A 19,122-nucleotide genomic window follows, 5' to 3' on the forward strand; every position below is an offset into this window, starting at 1 on the left:
GGTGATACCCAATATCTCACTTGAACCAGGTTCATCTCTATGCTTTAACAGGAACATTAAAACAGTAAGCAGCCATCATTTTTGGGCAGAGGGAGATTTCCTACTGGTATTTTCCAATCATTAACATCCTCTATCTTTGCAATATGTATAATTGTATCCTTTTAGTAAAGGTGCATGCGGACGTTAGTATGATCTATGTAAGTATAATCACCAGCAGTTACAAAGTGCTGATTCCACCCATTTTCCAACCAGACAGGAAAGAAACATCATTAATCATATGATGAGTGTTTGTCAGGCCTCCAAGTCTAAAGAAGAATTTAAATTGAGCTAGAGGAAGGGAAGTTGTAAGACAGCAGCTGTCCACGGTTATTAATGGTACCTTACACTACACAGTTGCTGCCACATCGGTTATCTCTGCCTGCCCTCAGCAGCCTTGAAAGAAGCAAGGGGAGGGATGGGGGTGGGGGTGAGAATGAGAAATGCAAGACTCTACTAGAGTTGGTCATTGGGCTTTTCTGAGTTGATGCCCATGGGATGTGGGAGTGGGTATATCCAGTTGCCTCTCAGCAGCCTTAGCCAACCACTCCTGCTTTCTTGAAATACTCTCCATTCTTGGTGTCCAAAACATGCTACTCTGCCTCTCTCTGGCCACTCCTTCCGAGTCTTCTTTGCAGACCACCCTTTCTTTAGTTGAATCAGAGCTATCAGGACTGACCCTCTTCTCTCCACCATTACCTCCTCCTCAGCTGGTGTCATAGAATTATTTGACTTAATTACCATCCATGAGTGGATGTTCCTAAATTCACATCTTAAGTCCCAACTTCTCACTTGAGTGCCTTATTATTTCCACTTGGATGTCTTAAAGGCATCTCAAATTACCATGGCCCCAATGGAAACCATCCCCCTAACCTGGTGGAAATCCTGATCAGCTCCCCCGTAATCCCATACTCCCACTTTACCCCGCTTTTCACTTGGTCTTTCTTACATCCATTGATACAGCAGTCCCCAACCTTTTTGGCACCATGGACCAGTTTCATAGAAGAACTTCTTCCATGGAAAGAGGGACTGGGGGATGGTTTTGGGATGAAACTGTCCCACCTCAGATCATCAGGGCCTTCGTCAGATTCTCATAAAGAGCATGCAACCTAGATCCCTCCCATGTGCAGTTCACAGTCGGGTTTGAGCTCCTATGAAAATCTACTGGCCGGCTGATCTGACAGGAGGTGGAGCTCAGGTGGTAATGCTGGCTCACTTGCTGCTCACCTCCTACTGTGAGGCCCAGTTCCTAACAGGCCACGGACTGGTACTGGTCTGCAGCCCAGGGGTTGGGGACCCCTGCGTTAATATACCAGCATTCAACTTTGAATCAATTTCCAAATCTAGAGTTCACACTTGATATTATAGTTTTATTTATATACCACCATTCACCTTGATTCAATCCCCAAATCTAGAGTTCACACTTGATAGTTTTCTCCTGCTTACTCCACATCCAATCTATTGGTGACTTTTATTGGCAGCAGAAACAAGAGTGGATAAGAGGAAGGACACACACTGGTCAGACTGCAGAGCTTGATTCCTGGCTCTGCCACGTGTGAGTTTTGGGTCCTGGGGAAAGTTCCTTAATCTCACTTTATTTCCACTCTACCTCACAGAGTTGTTGTGAGGATTAAATGTATTCTGAGGCTTAACCAGAGTTAATACTTGCAAAGCACTAAGAACAATGCCTGGCCCAGTAATTGCTGCAAAAGTGGTAACTGTTACTATTGCCTCCAACATAAATGACACATCTGTCCATTTATCTCAAGTGCCCTTGCCCTGGTCTTAGCCACAATCCACTCTCACCTTCTTACTGTTTGCCTCTCTTTGACCCTTGCACCACCACACTACAGCTGGAATAATATATGAGAAGTATTGGTCAGATTTTGTTGTTCCCGATTAGAATGCTTAAATGGTTTCCTTTTAAACATAGAATAGAATCCGAATTTATTTCCATGGCCCACAGTCCTGTAGATGTGGTCCCTGCCTGCTGCTTTAACTTCAGTTGTACAAAGCAGATGTTACTGTGTAACAAATAGCCCCAAAATGTAGTGGCAAAGACCAACAACAGTCTTATTGTGCTCATGGATCCTGTGGATCAGGAATTTGAACACAGTAGAGCAGGGATATGTTGTCTCTGCTCCGCGATGTCTAGGGCTGTATCTGGGAAAACTTGAATGGCTTTGGGTGACTTGAACAACCGGGGTGGAGTCCTCCAGAGTCTTTCTCACTCATACGTCTGTTGCCTTGGCACCATGGCAGGAAGCCTGGGCTGGGGGGTACTCTCTGCTGGAATTCCTACATCGGTCGCTCCATGGCTTCAGCTTCTTTACAGCATGGTGGCCTTAGGGTAGCTGGATTTCCCACACCTGTGTCTGAACTCAGACCATGCTTTCTGTGACCTGTCCTTGGGAGGCATCTCTTCTGTCATTCTCTACTGGTCAAAGCAGCCAGAAGCCCACTCGAATTCAAAGGGGGGGCATGTAGACCCCACCTTTCATTAGGGGGATGCCAAAGAATTTGTGGCACAGTTTTTAAAGGGCCACGCTCATGTCTACCACTCTCTCTTGCTCACAGTTCTCCAGTCACACTAGACTCCTTTCTGTTCCCAAAACACTCCACCTCATCCTAATCTCAGTCTTCCCATGTTTTTGTTTTCTCTTACATAAACTCTCTTCTCCCAGATGGCTTCCTCCTTCTCATCTTAGTCCAAAGACTAAGTCTTCCCTTTTAATTAACACATTGAGTCAGAAACTTTGCTGCAAAAATTGAATCAAAGCCCCAATATCTTTTTCCAGACATGAAGTCCTGAACTCAGCTCCCAGACACCATGTTCTGCTACTTCCTCCAGAGGCTAAGTCTAGAACTCTGCTGCCTGAGGCTAAGTCCAGAATTTTCCCTCCAGAGGCAAAGTCTGATTTTTGCTCTTGGGACTAAATCCCCACCTAAATGTCAGCTTCCCAGAAAGACCTTCCTAGACCACTCTGTCTAAAGTGCCTTTCCACCTCTCTATCCTCTGTTTATTTCCTTGATGGCACTGACCACAATCTGAAGTTATCTTTTGTATTTGTTTCTTTACCCATTAATTAAATGGCTACCCCCTTGTAGAAGCTAACTTCCATGAGGGCAGAAGTGTTGTAGGTTTTTTCACTATCATATCCCTTGGCACATAGAAGGCACTTAATGTAACCTTGCTGAATAAATGAATGAATGAATGAATGAATGAAGTGCGGAAAGAGTCAGGAATAAAGCTTTCAAAGTTAGAAACATTTAGTTAGTTGTTGAAACCATGGCAGAGAAAGAGGCTTAGGAGACAACCTCAGGGATCACTGATATTTAAGACTGGGTAAGAGGAACTCAATGAGCATTTAGAAAGAAGAGTTATGAAAGCATGAAGAGAGCCAGAAAAAAAGGCGTCACAGAAGCAAGGGAGGGGGAATTTGGAAGAAAAAAGGTAGAGGCAATAATGTTAAGTATCACAATGAGCTCAGTTAAAATAAAGATCACTGGCCGGGCACGGTGGCTCACGCTTGTAATCCCAGCACTTTGGGAGGCCGAGGCGTGCGGATCACGAGGTCAGGAGATCGAGACCACGGTGAAACCCCGGCTCTACTAAAAATACAAAAAACTTAGCCGGGCGTGGTGGCGGGCGCCTGTAGTCCCAGCTACTTGGAGAGGCTGAGGCAGGGGAATGGCGTGAACCCGGGAGGCGGAGCTTGCAGTGAGCCGAGATTGTGCCACTGCACTCCAGCCTGGGCGACAGAGCGAGACTCCGTCTCAAAAAAAAAAAAATAAAAATAAAAAAATAAAAAAAAATAAAATAAAGATCACAAAGTGTGCATTAGTGTCCAATTAGCATGCTGTTTGCCCAAGCTTTTCTAATGGAGTCAGGGGAAGAGGCCAACTGTAGTGGGTTGAGAAGCAAATGGGAGTTGAAGTTGAGGAAGTGGAGGTCAGGAGTGTACGCCACCCATTCCTGAAGCTTAACCGTGTAGGAACAGCAAGGCAGGGCAATCGTGGTGAGGAGCACAGGGCCAGGGAGATGGGAATGGCTGGAGGAGGTTTCTAAGCTCAAGGGACTGAGTGGTGGAGAGGAAGACTTTGAGATCTGAGAGCAGGGCGGGGTGGGAAACAGCATGGATTTGGGAATAATCCTTGAATGGGCTGACTTCTTCCTATGAGACCTAGGGAAGGAGAAAAGAGGGGTGTGCATGATGTTCTGCTATGAATCCTTATTCCATTTGTGATTCCTCGTTCAGCACTGGGCTCTCCAGCCAGACTGAGCTCGTGAGAACACAATTGAGGATGACCCAGGAAGCATGGCAAAGGTGGTGACAGCTGCTGAGAGGCGTGAGAGGGTGGCCAGGTCAATGACCAGTGGGAAGTCTTCGGGGAAAGCTCTTGTGGAGTGATCTGTCCCAGTCTCTTTTTAAAAGAATTTTTTTTTTTTTAATTTCAGTAGCTTTTGGGATACAAGTGGTTTTTGGTTACATAGATGAATTGTACAGTGGTGAAGTCTGAGATTTTAGTGCATCCATCACCCACATTGTACCTAATGTGTAGTTTTTTTTTATGCCTAGCCCTCTTCCCACCCTCCTTCTTCTGAGTCTCCAAAGTCCATTATATCACTCTGTATGCCTTTGTGTATTCATAGCTTAGCTCCCACTTATAAGTGAGCACATACATTGTTTGGTTTTCCACTCTTGTGTTACTTCACTTAGAATAATGGCTTCCAACTCCATCCAAGTTACTGCAAAAGATATTATATCATTCTTTATCATTCTTTTATGGCTGAGTAGTATTCCATGGTGTATATGTACCACATTTTCTTTATCCACTCATTGGTCAGTGGGCACTTAGGCTGGTTCCATATTTTTGCAATTGTGACTTGTGCTGCAATAAACATATGAGTGCAGGTGTCTTTTTGATATCATGACTTCTTTTTGTCCCAATCTTTAATGCAGTATGAGTGTTCTGTGGCTGCTCCCACAGAAGTGGTGAGGGAATAGTGAATTTTAGGGCCACCCCAGGATTGGGAGGTTGCAGAGTAAGAGTAGCAGAATGATGCTGCTGGTGAGAGTGGTCCAGGAAATGGACCATGGGGGCCCAGCTGTGAATGAAGAGGGTGACTCATCGCATCTTGATGATGTGGTGAGGGGATGAGGGCTCAGATAGCCCTGGGAGTGAATGGCTAAAGATAAGGGCAGGCCAAGGTCGCAGGGGTCAGCAAAGTGAAGGAACTGAGGGTATGTGTGTATTTCACACAAATTTTCAATTCAAACAGGATTAAGTTAGGAGTTATGGTAGAAAGAATCCTGCTGCTATGATAAATAGACTCCACTATGTATAATGACTCCAGCACAAAAGGAGTTTATTTGTGCATCACATAATAGTTCAAGGTGGGTGTTTCTGTTGAGTGGGCAGAGAAAGGTACAGGGTCCCCTCTCTATGCAATTAACTGGAAACTGAAGCTGCTAGTGGTTCTAACATCTTCAACACACAGCTCCCAAGGTTGTCTGGGCAACCGTCATCCTGTCAGCTTGGAGAAAAAGCCTGGAGGAGGAAGAGGGAATTGTTTATGTCCCAGGCCTTGAAGAGATGCACTGTGTTGGCTAGAACTCTGTCACATCTCACTGCCGATGAGGGGGGGAAATGTAGTCCAGTTGTGTGTCCTGGAAGAAGAGGAGAGCCTTCATGGATTTCATGAAGAGCTAGTGGCCTCTGCTACATCTCAGTGCCAGATAGACATGGAAAGACACAGCTGATTATGTCCTGAATAAATGTGCAGAAGGGTCCTGGAGACAGAGATGATGGTACACAGAAGGGCAGGGCTTCTGCAAGCTGCTGAGAGAGTGATGGTCTGAAAATGACCTTGCAGGGTGGACAGAAGGAGTACAGAGAAGTCAGACAAATCTTAGAGGAGGACCTGGGGATAAGCGGGCTCTGGTTGATGACTCTTAGAAGGGGCCTGGGCTCAGACACAAAAAATCACAAGATCCCCCTCCCCCAAAGGGGCCCTGCAGGAGAAAGGAGGGGATGGGAAACATGAGGGAATTATCCGGTTGCTTACTGTGAAATGCTGAATATTTTCTCAAAGAGAAAATACCTAATACTAACTCTTGGACTCTAGGGCCTTGTGGCATACATGTCCTCTTTGGACTTGATTACAAACTGAACAGAGTGTGGTTGACAAAGCGGTGGGGCTCATAGGACTGAAGGGCAGATAAGGACACTGACAACAGCCTTAAGGCAAACCTCTCACAGGCTTGACAGGAGGGAAAGGAGTAGATGATGAGAAGAAAGAGAATGGAAAAGAAGCCACCCACAGTCCTCCTAGAAACTTTAAGTAAATGGATGAGGCCTAAGGCAGGACCTGGTTGTAAATTTTGTGCTTCGGAAGGTTATGTTGGACTCAAGTCCCAGTGTGACTGTATTTTATAATGGGGACATTTGTGTAATCTGTTTATTCATCTACCCATTGTGCATCCACCTACCCACCGATCCATCCATCCATTCACCCATCATCTGTCTATCCATATACCTGAGTATCCACCCTTCCATCATCCATCTATTCCATCCACTGTTCCACCCATCCACTTTTCCATCCATCCACCTATCATCTGTCTATCCATCTATTCATCCATCATCCATCTATTCATCCACCCACCCATCCATCTATCCACCTACTCACTCACCCATCCATCCATCCATTTGTCCACCCACACACACACATCCATCCATTCATCCATCCATCCACTTATCCATCCATCCATACAAACATACATACGTACATATATCTGCCCATCCATCCATCCATCCATCCACCCATCCAGCCACACATCATCTGTCTGTCCATCTACCCAAGCATCCATCCATCCATCATCCATGTATCCATCCACCACCCTTTCATTTATCCACCTGCCCATCCATCCATCCATCCATCCATCCATCCATCCATGCATCCATTCACCCACACATCCATCCACCTATCCATCCATCCATATGAACATACATACATCTACCCATCCATCTATCCATCCATCTGCCCACCCACCTATCCATTCATCCATCCACTACACCCATCTGCTATCCATCCATCCATCCATCCTTTCAGAATTTGTTTGCCTATTACAGGCAAGGCCTTATGGTGGGTGCTGAAGAGAGAGAAAGTATAGTCTGTATCTTCAAGATGCTTACTGTCTAAGAGAAGGAGACACTGTATAAGGAAATAGTCCAGGAGACTGTTTTGGCACTCTGCCAAGAGTCTGAACAGACCCCAGTAGGGGCATAAGAGAAGGAGTGCTCAGCTGGACCTAAGGGCTCAGGAGTGGTTGCACAGAGGAGTGATGGTGTGAGGGGTCCAAGAGGGCCTGGGCATGCTGGGAGAGGCAGGCATGTGAGCGCAAGTGTGGAGCTGCAAACAGCCCGGCACGCTCAGGGAATTCGAAGATGGTGCCCCCGGTGAGGCAGTGGCCTTAGATGGGGAGGAGGAGAGATGAAGGGCATCAATTCCCACTTAGTCTCTCCAGGCTCCAGTGTTATTTTCTTTCATCAGTGCCCTGTCCCTTTAAAGTGGCCTTTTTACTATCCTACCTCCATTTCTAATTCTCTGAAGAAACGGAGAGAACTCCTGAGCCCCGAGGGACATATGCAGGCACTCATTCCTCCACTGGTTTGGCAGTGCTCACAGGAGTTAAACATTGCCCACAGATGTAGAATTTAGTTTAAAGCCCACAAATGAGACTGATGGTTACTAACAGCACAACTGCATTCGGCTGTTTATTCTTTCAATGATTTCCTTATCTGCTTGATAGGAAGATAGGAAGAGTTCTATCTGGTTTCTCGAGACAGTGGATGTGCCGAGAAGCTGGAGGGAGACCAGTCGTTGGGTTGATGACACTGTGGGGGTGGAGAGCCCCCAGCCCAAGCCTAGGTAGAGGGGCACAGTTTGCCTGGAGCTGGTAAAGCATTGGTAAAGCATCATGTGCCATTCACCTGTGACCTCTCTTTCTACAGCATTGTACTACAAGAGGGGGACTGTGTATGGGGAACTTGTAAACACCTCCTGATCCCCCTTGGTCTCCTGAGGGCTGGCACACAAGGTCAGTAATAAATTCTCACTCCTTGAAAACAAACAGGGTGGAGGGCAGAAAGAGGACCAATTTATTTACGGGAAAGGTCAGAATTTTGTTAAATCTTTACAATATCCAAATGGACTACTTTCAAGCATTCACAGACTAAGCTAATAAATTGCCCCAAAGTGGCCTCTAGGGAACCGAAATGGACAAATGGCCAAGAGCTATGGCGTGTTTTTGAATGAGTGAGCAGTTTTCAGTACATTGTTCGTGGCGGATTCTTTTAAGAGACGAAAACTCCTGAAATGTTATTTACACTTTCAGAGTTCAGTTACCCCTTTTGCTTGGCCATTTTTAGAATCGACACAGATTCTGAATCAAGGAGGGCCCAGTTGAGGGGGATCTGCGGTATTTTCTGGCTGTGGTGAGTTCAAGCCTGAAGTGCGGGATTGAAAAGAGAAACCCGGCTGCGGTTATCACGATTGGACCTCCAGGCACAGCTGAGCTTTGTGAATGTGAGGCTTGATGCTTCCCAAGGACAGATCCCAGTAGAAAAGGAATCTGCATGCTCTGCCATGGATCATTAGAACCTAGGACATGAGACCTTATCCAGGGAGGTGAATCCTCACCATCTGGTCTTTTAAAAACCTGGGGTGAAGGCTATGCATGAGGGCCCCCAACTGTAATCCCACGCTTTGGGAGGCCAAGACAGGAGGATTGCTTGAGCCCAAGAGTTCCAGACCAGCCTGGGCAACAAAGTGAGACCCTGTCTACACAAAAGATAAAAAGACTTAGCCAGGCATGGTGATGCATGCCTGTAGTCCCAGTTACATGGGAGGCTGAGGCAGATCGCTTGAGCCCAGGAGTTTGAGGCTGCAGTGAGCTATGCTCATGCCACTGCACTCTAGCCTGGGTGAGAGGGCAAGACCCTGTCTCCAAAAAAAAAAAAGCAAACAAAAAACAAAACCAAAAAATTACCCAGAGCCTGGGATGAATCAGGATTAGAGAATGGCAGGTGCATATCTGGGAGGCAACAGGTGGAAGATGAAGCCTCGGTCACCTGGGCTGAAGAACAGGTGTCCTTAGAAAGGTTCTCCTGTTCATTTGTCATTTAACTTTTGTTTGTTGAGTGTTGTGAGGTCACTGCGAGGTGGAGTGGAGGACTAGGTGGCTTAGGGGCTTTGCAATTGAGAAGTAGAGACAGACTGGAAATACTCAAGTAAACAAATGCACAAAAATACTTCCAAATTCCCACTGCTATTAAAGAGACAGTGCTGAGACAAGGAAGAGTAGGAGTACATGGGCTGGCATCAGGAGGGAGGTCAGGGAGGGCCTTCCTGAAGCAGGGATGCATGGGCAAGAAGGAGAGATGGGAGAAGAGAGAACAGCAGCAACAAAGGGCCACTGCAGGGAAAGGAAGGACATCAGTGTGCTATGGCATGAGAGAGCTTGGGGACGTAGCACAGGATGAGGCTGGAAAGGAATAGAAGGGTAAGATCAGTCAGGCACGGTGGCTCACACCTGTAATCCCAGCATTTTGGGAGGATCAGTTGAGGCCAGGAGTTTGAGACCAACATGGGTACCATAGTGAGATTCTTGTCTCTACTAAAAATAAAAGTAAAAAATTAAAAAAAGAAAGGCAAGATCACACGCAGCAGACTTGATAAACAGTTTGCATTTTATTTATGCGAGCAGCCTGGCTTGGTGTCTGAAATTCTACTAACCAGGGTCTTCTCTTTTTAGCAGAGGAGTAGCACACTGAGTGTTTGTCATTCATTTAAACCTTTATGTTTATCTGTCATGTTTCCTATGACGGGAGGGCCAGGGCCACTGAGTGAAGCTGAGTTACATTGGGTTGTGAGGAAAGAAAGAGATGGATAATTGATTTCGGGAGAAGGGGAAACATCTAAGGAATGTGGACTGGGGACAGTGGAAGGAGTAAAGAAAGACAGCCAATCACCTGTGCCCACCTCTTGCACAAGGTGGGCCCCAGTTTCTACTAAAAAAGCACCTTACCATTAAAAGAACTAGCCTTGGCCAGGCGTGATGGCTCATGCCTGTAATCCCAACACTTTGGGAGGCTGAGGTGGGCAGATCACGAGGTCAGGAGTTCGAAACCAGCCTGGCCAACATAGTGAAACCCCATCTCTACTAAAGATACAAAAATTAGCCAGCCCTGGTGGGCACCTGTAATCCCAGCTGCTTGAGAGGCTGAGGCATGAGAATCACTTGAAACCAGGAGGCAGAGGTTGCAATGAGCTGAGATCACACCACTGCACTCCAGTCTGGGCAACAGACTGAGACTCAGTCTTAGAAAAGGAAAAAAAAAAAATAAAGAACTAGCCCTTTGGGCATTGGGGTCACACAGACCCAAATTAGAATCTGGGCCTGGAACAAGAGGTTTCTTTGTGCTTATCTCTCCTTGTCTATAAAATGAAGATCTGAAGATTTACCCGGTAGGATTTTGGAGAAGATTAGAGCAGATGTATTTAAAGCACTCAGTGCCACGCGTAGAGCATGGTAGGTGCTCAATACATGTTAATTTCCTCCTCACTGACAACCTAACAATATTTTAGAAGATTGTACTGTTTCCAGAAGGCAGACAAGTGGAATGAGAGTGATAATATTTACCACTCTTTCATAATGTTCCCCCTGGACAAAGAGCAGACCAGTGATGCCCTGTGGTGAGTGGAGCCCTCACTGGGTAGGGAGTGAGCCCTTCCTCCTAGTCCATGTTTTCCTCCTTCTATAAATAGAGGGTGGAGTGGGCTGGATCTGTTGCTAAGTGTCCAGAAGTAGACTAGTTTAAAAACCTTCCTGGACCTTACCTCTGGATATTCTGTTCAGGATGTCTGAGCTGAGGCCCAGGGTGATTCTGACGGAGGGGAGTACTTGGGCACACCAACGGAAACAAGTCATCTCCAAAGCCCTGCCCTGGCTTGGAGACCAGCACGCAGGGGACCACGCGCACACTCCTCGTTCGCCACCAGAGGGCGGGCCTGAGGCACGATGACTGATCGAGGTGCCCTTTGTCCCCATCAGGGATAGAAAGACCCCAGGAAAAATCTGTAGCCACCCAGAGAAAAAGGTGCAGGGTAGCATTGCAGGAGTTCTTCAGGAGGTGTGTGTGCTAACTGGGGATAAGAGAAAGCCCGAGTCGACTAGATTCTGTGAAGTGCATGCTTCCTCTGTGCCCTCTTGTCCAGCAGGATTTGGACAGATGAGCCTCTTGTCTTCCTGCAGGGAGGATGTGTCCACAGAATCCTAGCAGAGCCCCCATGCTGGCCGGCAGTCTGTCCAGTTCTAGCCAAAGCAGCATCTGTTTCAGAGGGCCAGTCACTGCTGACCCTCATTTGTCATCACCGTCACTGCTGCGAAAAGGATGCAGCCACAGGGGAAGGCAGTGGGCAGGTTCCGATCCGATCCGCAGTCTCTGACCCTTCAGAGCTACACACACAAAGAAAACGATCGTCATTGCCTGATTCCATCTGCAGTAAAGAAGGCATCACTTCCAGCTCAAGTGTCCTAGTCAATGCCCTTTGTTTTTGGCAAAGAAGGATTCCAGTACCTTCTCTTTACCGCCACATTCATTTCAACCTTCTCTGCAGGCTGCATTAGAGGCCACAGCCCTTGGCATCCAATTGCAGCACTCTCGGCATTGGGGATTTTCTTTGCCACCTCTGGGCTCTGTTTTGTCAGCAGTTTCTGCTTTGGAGTTCCCCTACTCTGTAAAATTCTGAGCATTGCACTAATGCAGAGACCCAGGGCGCCACAGAAGCAGAAATGGCTACTCTAGCTCCCCAAAGGGGAACACGAAACCAAGAGTGGTGGTGGGCTAGTCAGGGAGGGAACACATTCCGGGCAGATGCTGAGGAACTGAGAGCAGCACAGCCGCCCCGGGCACTGGAGTTATGTCTGCATCTCTCCAGCCCCACTTCCCTGCAGTTTAGATGATACAAACATGTGCAAAGGGCTGGCTGGGTGCTTCCACTCATACCTCCCTCCCTGCATTCAGTCCTGCTTGAGCCCCCAGCCTTTTCAGGTCCTCTGTAAGGATAAGGAATGAGTAAGACTTTTTTGTTTGTTTGTTTTTGAGAAGGAACCTCGCTCTTTCACCCAAGCTGGAGTGCGGTGGCGCAATCTCGGCTCACTGCAACCTGCGTTTCCCAGGTTCAAGTGATTCTCCAGCCTCAGCCTCCCGAGTAGCTGGGATTACAGGCGTCCCCTACCATGCCCAGCTAGTTTTTGTATTTTTAGTAGAGATGGGGTTTCTCCTTGTTGGCCAGGATGGTCTCCAACTCCTGATCTCAGGTGATCCACCCACTTCAGCCTCCCAAGTGTTGGGATTACAGGCATGAGCTACTGCGCCTGGCCAGGAATGAGTAAGACTTTTGAAAGAGTTTTTCTTCCCTGTGAGCTCAAACCTTGAATGGAAGAAAAATCACACTCACCTAGTTATGGTGTCGGTGAGGATTGTATTGTGTAGGTGGTTTACTGCGATGAATGGGATCACACAGGGATGTACAAAGAATAATGGGAGGATGGAGTAAAGGACAGTTTCAGAAATTGAGAAAAAATTACTAGAGACACCTTGTATGACTTCGACCTTCATTTTAGGATTGGATGCTGTCTCCCTGTGTTCTACCAGGCTTGGTGATACATAGCAGTTTTGTTAGGGGAGGCGGAGCTTAAAATCTAGGCAGCTACAGCCCCACAGAGAATAATAAGCTGTTAATAATAACATTAGGTCCTCTTGGAGTTTCAGGGGCTTGGAGAAGGGGAGGCTGCCAAGAAGGAAGGCCAGGCAAGGTGATATTCCTGACTGGGTGCGGTGGCTTACGCCTGTAATCCCAGAACTTTGGGAGGCCGAGGCGGGCAGATCACGAGGTCAGGAGATCGAGACCATCCTGGCTAACACGGTGAAACCATGTCTCTACTAAAAAATACAAAAAATTACCTGGGCATGGTGGTGAGCGCCTGTAGTCCCAGCTACTCAGGAGGCTGAGGCAGGAGAATGACATGACCCGGGAGGCGGAGCTTGCAGTGAGCTGAGATTGCACCACTGCACTACAGCCTGGGGCGACAGAGTGAGACTCCGTCTCAAAAAAAAAAAAAAAAATTACCTGGGCGTGGTGGCGGGCACCTGTAATCCCAGCTACTTGGGAGGCTGAGGCAGGAGAATCACTTGAACCTGGGAGGCAGAGGTTGTGGTGAGCCAAGATCACGCAACTGCACTCCAGCCTGGGCGCAGAGTGAGGCTCCACCTCAAAAAAAAAAAAAAAAGTGATAGTCCTAAGGGAAAGGCTTGCTTACATTGGGGATTTTTTTTTTTTTTTTGACATTAAAACTCACCTTGGTGCAAGAACCTTTTGTCCTTGTCATAGCAATGACGGCACTTATTGATGCACCAAATGTTAAGGGCACCTGCCAGAGATGAGGCAGTGTGCTGGTGGCTGGAAGAAGAGGGGGCTCTTTGCTTCTAGGAGTCATGGCCTGATGGAAGAAATGGGCAAGTCATTACAGAGTGATGGTGTTATAGTAGAGCTGAACACAGGAAGGAGTGCTCAAGGCTACGGGGGTAGGATGGGGAAAACTTCATAGACAAGGTAACATTTCAGTTGCTTTAGAGGGAGGGAGGGGAAAAGAACGGCTTAGGGCAAGACATAGATTAGGGAGGGCACACTGTTTTCAGGGGCAGTGAGAAGTTTGCTCTGACATTGTGTGCGTGCACCCACTGAGCATGGGGACAGAGTAAGTGTCCAGGGAGGGGAGTTGAAGCTGCAGAAAAGACAGGGGTCAGACTCCGATATAGCACCTGGTTAAAATGCATTCTTCCCACTCATGGATCTGCTCAGGCAGGTCCTCCCTTCCTGCACACCATGCAGAATGCCCGGGATGTTACCACTTCACTAAACCATTGTCTCATTTAGGTACCGCATCTGGCTCTTTTCTGGTGCTAGGAGAAAAGTATGGGAAAGTGGAGGTTTGGGAAGAGGCTGTGATTGCGGAACAGGCAATTTTACATCGCTTTCTCATGTTTGGCATGCATTTAATGTTTAAAATTCAGAAAAGTCATGCCTGAGAAAAGGTACAAATATTAGATTCACAAATAATGATTCATAATTTTACAGGAAATTTTCATTGAGTGTTTTTCTAGAGAAAGTATAAGAAACATTTATTTATTTATTTAGACAAGGTCTCACTCTGTCACCCAAGCTGGAGTGCAGTGGCACTATCATGGCTTATTGCAGCCTCGGCCTCCCAGGCTCAACTGATCTTTCTGCCTCAGCCCCAATCTTCCCCTGACCCCAGTAGCTGGGACCACAGGTGCCCACCACCACACCCAGCTAATTTATTTTGTTTTTGTTTTTTTGAGATGGAGTTTCGCTCTTCTTGCCCAGGCTGAAGTGCAATGGCGCTATCTTGGCTCACTGCAACCTCTGCCTCCCGGGTTCAAATGATTCTCCTGCCTCAGCCTCCCGAATGGCTGGGATTACAGGCCCCAGCCACCATGCCCGTCCGATTTTTGCATTTTTGGTAGAAACGGGGTTTCACCATGTTGGCCAGCCTGTCTCTAATATTTGTATTTTTTGTAGAGACGGGGTTTCTCCATGTTGCTGAGGCTGGTCTCCAACTCCTGGGCTCAACTGATCTGCCTGCCTTGGCATCCCAAAGTGCGGGATTACAGGTGTGAGCCACTGTGCCCAGCCTCTCATTTGTCTTTACAAGGATCTCTGAAGTAAAAGTGTGAGGTCTGTTTATCTGTGTGGTTTTTTTTTTTTTTTTTTTCCACCTTCACCAGTGCAAAGCAGGTGGAAGATTCTCCTCGGCCCTTTTTTACTTTTCCTCATTGCATTGAATGGTAAATATGCTAAGAAATGCAGGTTGCAGACAGTTCTCTTCCTCGGTCAATTTAAACCATTCGTTTGGTATCTTTTATGTGCCAAATACTCTCTTAGGCTCTAGTCAGAACAGACAAATCAGTTTATACCTTACATTTTTGGATATTTACGAGTGGAAACGTCAGTTATCATGGACTAAGAACCTGATAGCAATGGCTATACAATTGAAGCCAATGAGACAGACACAGAAGCTCTTGGAAGCTTTTATTACAAAACAAACGATTCTATGGTAAACTGGCAAATAACAAGATATATTTAAACCCATTAAGCTCAAACAACGGGGACGGGGGTAGGGAATACAACAAGAATACAAACAATATAATTAGAGGTTACTTTTAAATTAGAGTCTCGTTATTTACTCCCTTGCCAAGTAGTATTTTTGTGAGCTAACAGGACACTCCTCTCCACTGCCCTGTCTTCCGCAAAGCTGGGACTGACTGTTGGTTTTTCACAAGCAGAAAGGCCAAGTAGAAAGGCGTATTTTAAGCTTTCTCAGACTCGTGACTTTAACCATTACCGGTTGACAGCAATACTTGCCGACATCATCTCACCTTGCTTGCAGCATATCAGATTGCTGGAGGGGGAAGTGCTTCACTTTCTCTTTCAGATGCACAGCTGAATTGAACTTGAATGAATTAACCAGCGGTGAAACTTTCTGCGTGCCCTACAGCTCCTTTCTGGGACTTCAGATTTTTAGAGATATAGGAGTGAAAAGAAGAATTTTACACCTTCTCTGAGTGTGGAAGGCCAGACATTCCCCTAAAGTGGCTAAGGTGGTGAAGGGCAGAAAGATTGGAAGTCAGGCCCACAGCAGCTCGAATTATTCTGTATTTATCTAGCTAAGCTTTGCTGAGCAGGTGTGAGCCAATTACATACTCTTTCTCCCCCCACCCCCTTGTCCATGATTACGTAGGGATTCTAAGTATCCTTTGACCTCACGCAGAGAAGCCCGAGAGCTGCGAGGGCTGGTCCAGATGTTTTAGTTATTGTACCTGCCAGGGCAGCCTCCCACGGGGGTTGGCCCCGGTAGATTCCTGAGTATCAACTGGATCAGCGTTTTTCTTTCCCACGGACCCTGAAGTTAGAGCATCCCAGCATGGCTTGGACAGGCAAAGCTAAGGGGTCCCAGGCCTGCTCAATTGCTAGGGCCACGAAGGGGCCTTGAGTGCCGTTTAAAGTGACTAGGCTATGCCTGGGCAGTCAGGACACTCTTGATTTTAACTCCGATTCAGTAGGTTTTCCCCAAGACTCAGTTTCCCTTTCCTGTGGGATATAAACTTTTCCTTTCTTGCTCCTCAACAGCTCATCTCCTCCTGTCCGCCTCACGGTGCGGTGTGGGTCCCATCCATTGGCACTGTAAACCCTCAGGCCCCCGGGGCGCTGGGATCCCAGCAGCTGCCCCCGACAGCGCTGCAGGCACCAGCGAAATGCGCTGCGCCCTCACGCACCCCTCAGGGGGCCGAGGTGGGCGTGACTGTAAAGCGGGCGCACAGAGCCCACATGGGGCCACCGCGGCCTCGGCGGGCTGCGGCAGCTCCCCATTCCTCCGCCCTACTAAGTTCCTCGCGGCCGGAAGGCACAAAAGGATGTTTCAGGGCGGGGTTTCCCATATCCCGCAGCCTTCCCCGGATGCCTCCTTCCCGACTCGGAGTTGGAAGGGTTTCCTCAGGGCTCTCATTTCCTGCAGCCCGGCGCCTCCACGCGGGCCAGATCCCGTCTCTGTAGCCTCCCCTCGGCCCGCGCCCATTCCCCGCCCCCAGGAGCCGGGCCCGGAAGCTCCCGGGGAGCAGCCGCCCTCTCCGGGGCCGGGCGTGGCCGGGCCCTCCTCGCCGGGTTCCCGCCCGCCGCCGTTCGAGTCCTCAGCCGCGCCAGGGCGGGGGCCAGGCGAGCTCAGCGCCAGCAACGGCGAGGGAGGAGGGCCCGGGCGCCCTCCCGGGCTGCGCGGCGCCGGCCGGCGGTGCAGTCGCGCGCTCGCCGCCAGCGAAGCCATTGGTTCGGCGCAGTCACCCCACGCGGGGCTGCTGCGGCGGCCTCCGCGGATTGGCGCGCAGGGACCGGGGCGCGCGCAGGCGAGTACGTGCGGCCCCGAAGCCCCGCCGTCTCGGGGTCCCGCCCCTCCCCCCGGCCGCGACGACCGCCCCTCCATTGTCCCCGCGTGGCCCAGGCCGCGCCTGGGGCCGCCGCCAAAGCCGGTCCCCACCACCCCGGCCCGAAAAAAGCGCGCGAAAGGCGCGCTCCCCGCGCGGGCGCCCGCGCCGCCTGCCGCCCCCAGCAGCTCACTGCCGCATTTCGCGCTCTCGCGCCGCGCCCCGCCCCACCGGCCTAAATTTGCATATCCCAGGATCGCGGCCAATCGCTGCTCGTCTCTCTCGAAGCGGATGGCTTTTGCCTGAGAGGAAAGGGAGTGGCTGGCGGCGCATGCGCCACGGTGGCCGACTTGAACCGAGGCTTTTATTGCTGTAGTTTATTTCCACCCCCTTCCCTCCTGTTTCTCTCTCTCCCTCTCTCTCTCTTTTTTTTCCGCCCTAGCTGGGGCTGTGTTGGAGGAGAGGAAGAAAGAGAGACAGAGGATTGCATTCATCCCTTACGTTCTTGAAATTTCCTAATAGCAAGACCAGCGAAGCGGTTGCACCTTTTTCAATCTTGCAAAGGAAAAAAACAAAACAAAACAAAAAAAAACCCAAGTCCCCTTCCCGGCAATTTTTGCCTTAAAGCTGCCCTCTTGAAATTAATTTTTTCCCAGGAGAGAGATGTCTTATCAGGGGAAGAAAAATATTCCACGCATCACGGTGAGTTTGGTACTTGGGAAATCTGCGGTCGGCCAGCCACCTTTTGTAGCCCAGAAGGTCTAAGGAATTTTTAAAAAGGAGGGGAAAGGAGAGGGACCGAACTTTTTTTTTTCTTTTCTGTTGCTAACGGAGGCGATGGTGATGGTGGTGGTGGTTGTGGGAGATGCAGTGATCCAGGATTAGAAGTCGCATCGTTTGCAAGGCATTGAACAGGAGCGCGAGTGGTAGCCTTAGGTAGGGCGCCAGACCCAGTCTATCTTTTATTGTCAGTGAGAGATGCTGCAGCGTCGGCCTGCGGGGTGCAAGCAAATGGATGCCAGATTGAATATGCATGCCTGGAGCTCGGATATTGTTCTCTGGGCTGCGTGCTGCGAGGCTGGACTCCTCCAGCAGCGGTTGGGAGATGGGGACTTGGATCCTCCCCGGGTCTTCCGCCCCCACCCAAAAACGGCTTTCTGGAGCCTTCTCCGGGTCCTTGGAAAAAGGAGCGGGTTTGAGCCCGAAGGCGTAATGACAGCAGAGGGATGCTGAAAAGGGCAGGGTGTACCGGAATGGTGTGGAAACGGGAAGGAAAAACAGGGACGAGGTGATGAGCAGAGGAGGAAGGCGGGGGGCCAGGCGGGGGCTTCTTGTTGGCCAGGAACCTGTTTTGGGTGTCCCCCCCGGTTTTCTCGCCCTGTAGTTCGGGGCTGGGGCCCTGGCGGGGATTCGGGCTCGTTTTCTTGTCTCTTTTCCGCCCCTTCTGCCGCCCAGGAGGCGTCCGTGTTGGCGCATACAAAGCGGGCTGCAGGGTGGGCGCGGGGACCGCGGCGAGCGGCCGGGCGCTAATGGCGCTGCGCGACGCGGGAGCAGATGGCCCGGCCCCGGCCAGACAATGATCGCGGCGGCCGGAGGACTCGGCGCAGTGCTGGGGCCTGGACTTGTTGGCTTGCAAACCACGGGGAAAACGTCTGTGCCGTGAATTAGCGATGCCTCAGAGATCAACACCGGTTTTGCTCCCACCTCTCCCCTGCTCCCGCCCTCTCCCCATCTTTTCTTGGAAAAATTCGTTCGTCCTATTCTTTCCATCCCCAGTGAAATCCCAGGGAGGGGGGAACGCCAGGGAAATTTATTGTTATATAAGGATGTGCAATTGCAACCGGCCAGCTGATTTCCCGGGTAGAACCCAGGACTGAGGCAGAGATCGAAAGAGTCTTTTAAAACAGTCAGGATGTGTCTTTAGGGCTGGATATAAGGACGCTCTTTGGTTCTGGTTTTCTCTTTAGCCATGGGCACCCCGGCTTCCTTTCCGTGCACAAGGGCACACCCATCCGCAGGAGA

At 49.2% G+C, this 19,122-nt stretch overlaps 1 protein-coding gene across 3 annotated transcripts in view; it reads left to right on the forward strand.

Annotated features, from left to right (window-relative positions):
• DPYSL2 (dihydropyrimidinase like 2) overlaps positions 1 to 19,122 on the forward strand; it is a 122,979-nt gene that overhangs the window by 25,746 nt on the left and 78,111 nt on the right. The window contains exon 1 of one of the 3 annotated variants that reach the window (XM_055295761.2): positions 17,002 to 17,802. The exons of the other annotated variants lie outside the window; for them this stretch is intronic. Within the exon in view, the coding sequence (XP_055151736.1) occupies positions 17,764 to 17,802 (39 nt within the window). The 5' untranslated portion in view covers positions 17,002 to 17,763. Of the gene's footprint in view, positions 1 to 17,001; positions 17,803 to 19,122 lie in introns of those variants that run through there. 3 annotated transcript variants of the gene reach the window in all.

This window comes from Symphalangus syndactylus, chromosome 10, assembly GCF_028878055.3.
Source record: "Symphalangus syndactylus isolate Jambi chromosome 10, NHGRI_mSymSyn1-v2.1_pri, whole genome shotgun sequence".
Taxonomy (NCBI): domain Eukaryota; kingdom Metazoa; phylum Chordata; class Mammalia; order Primates; family Hylobatidae; genus Symphalangus; species Symphalangus syndactylus.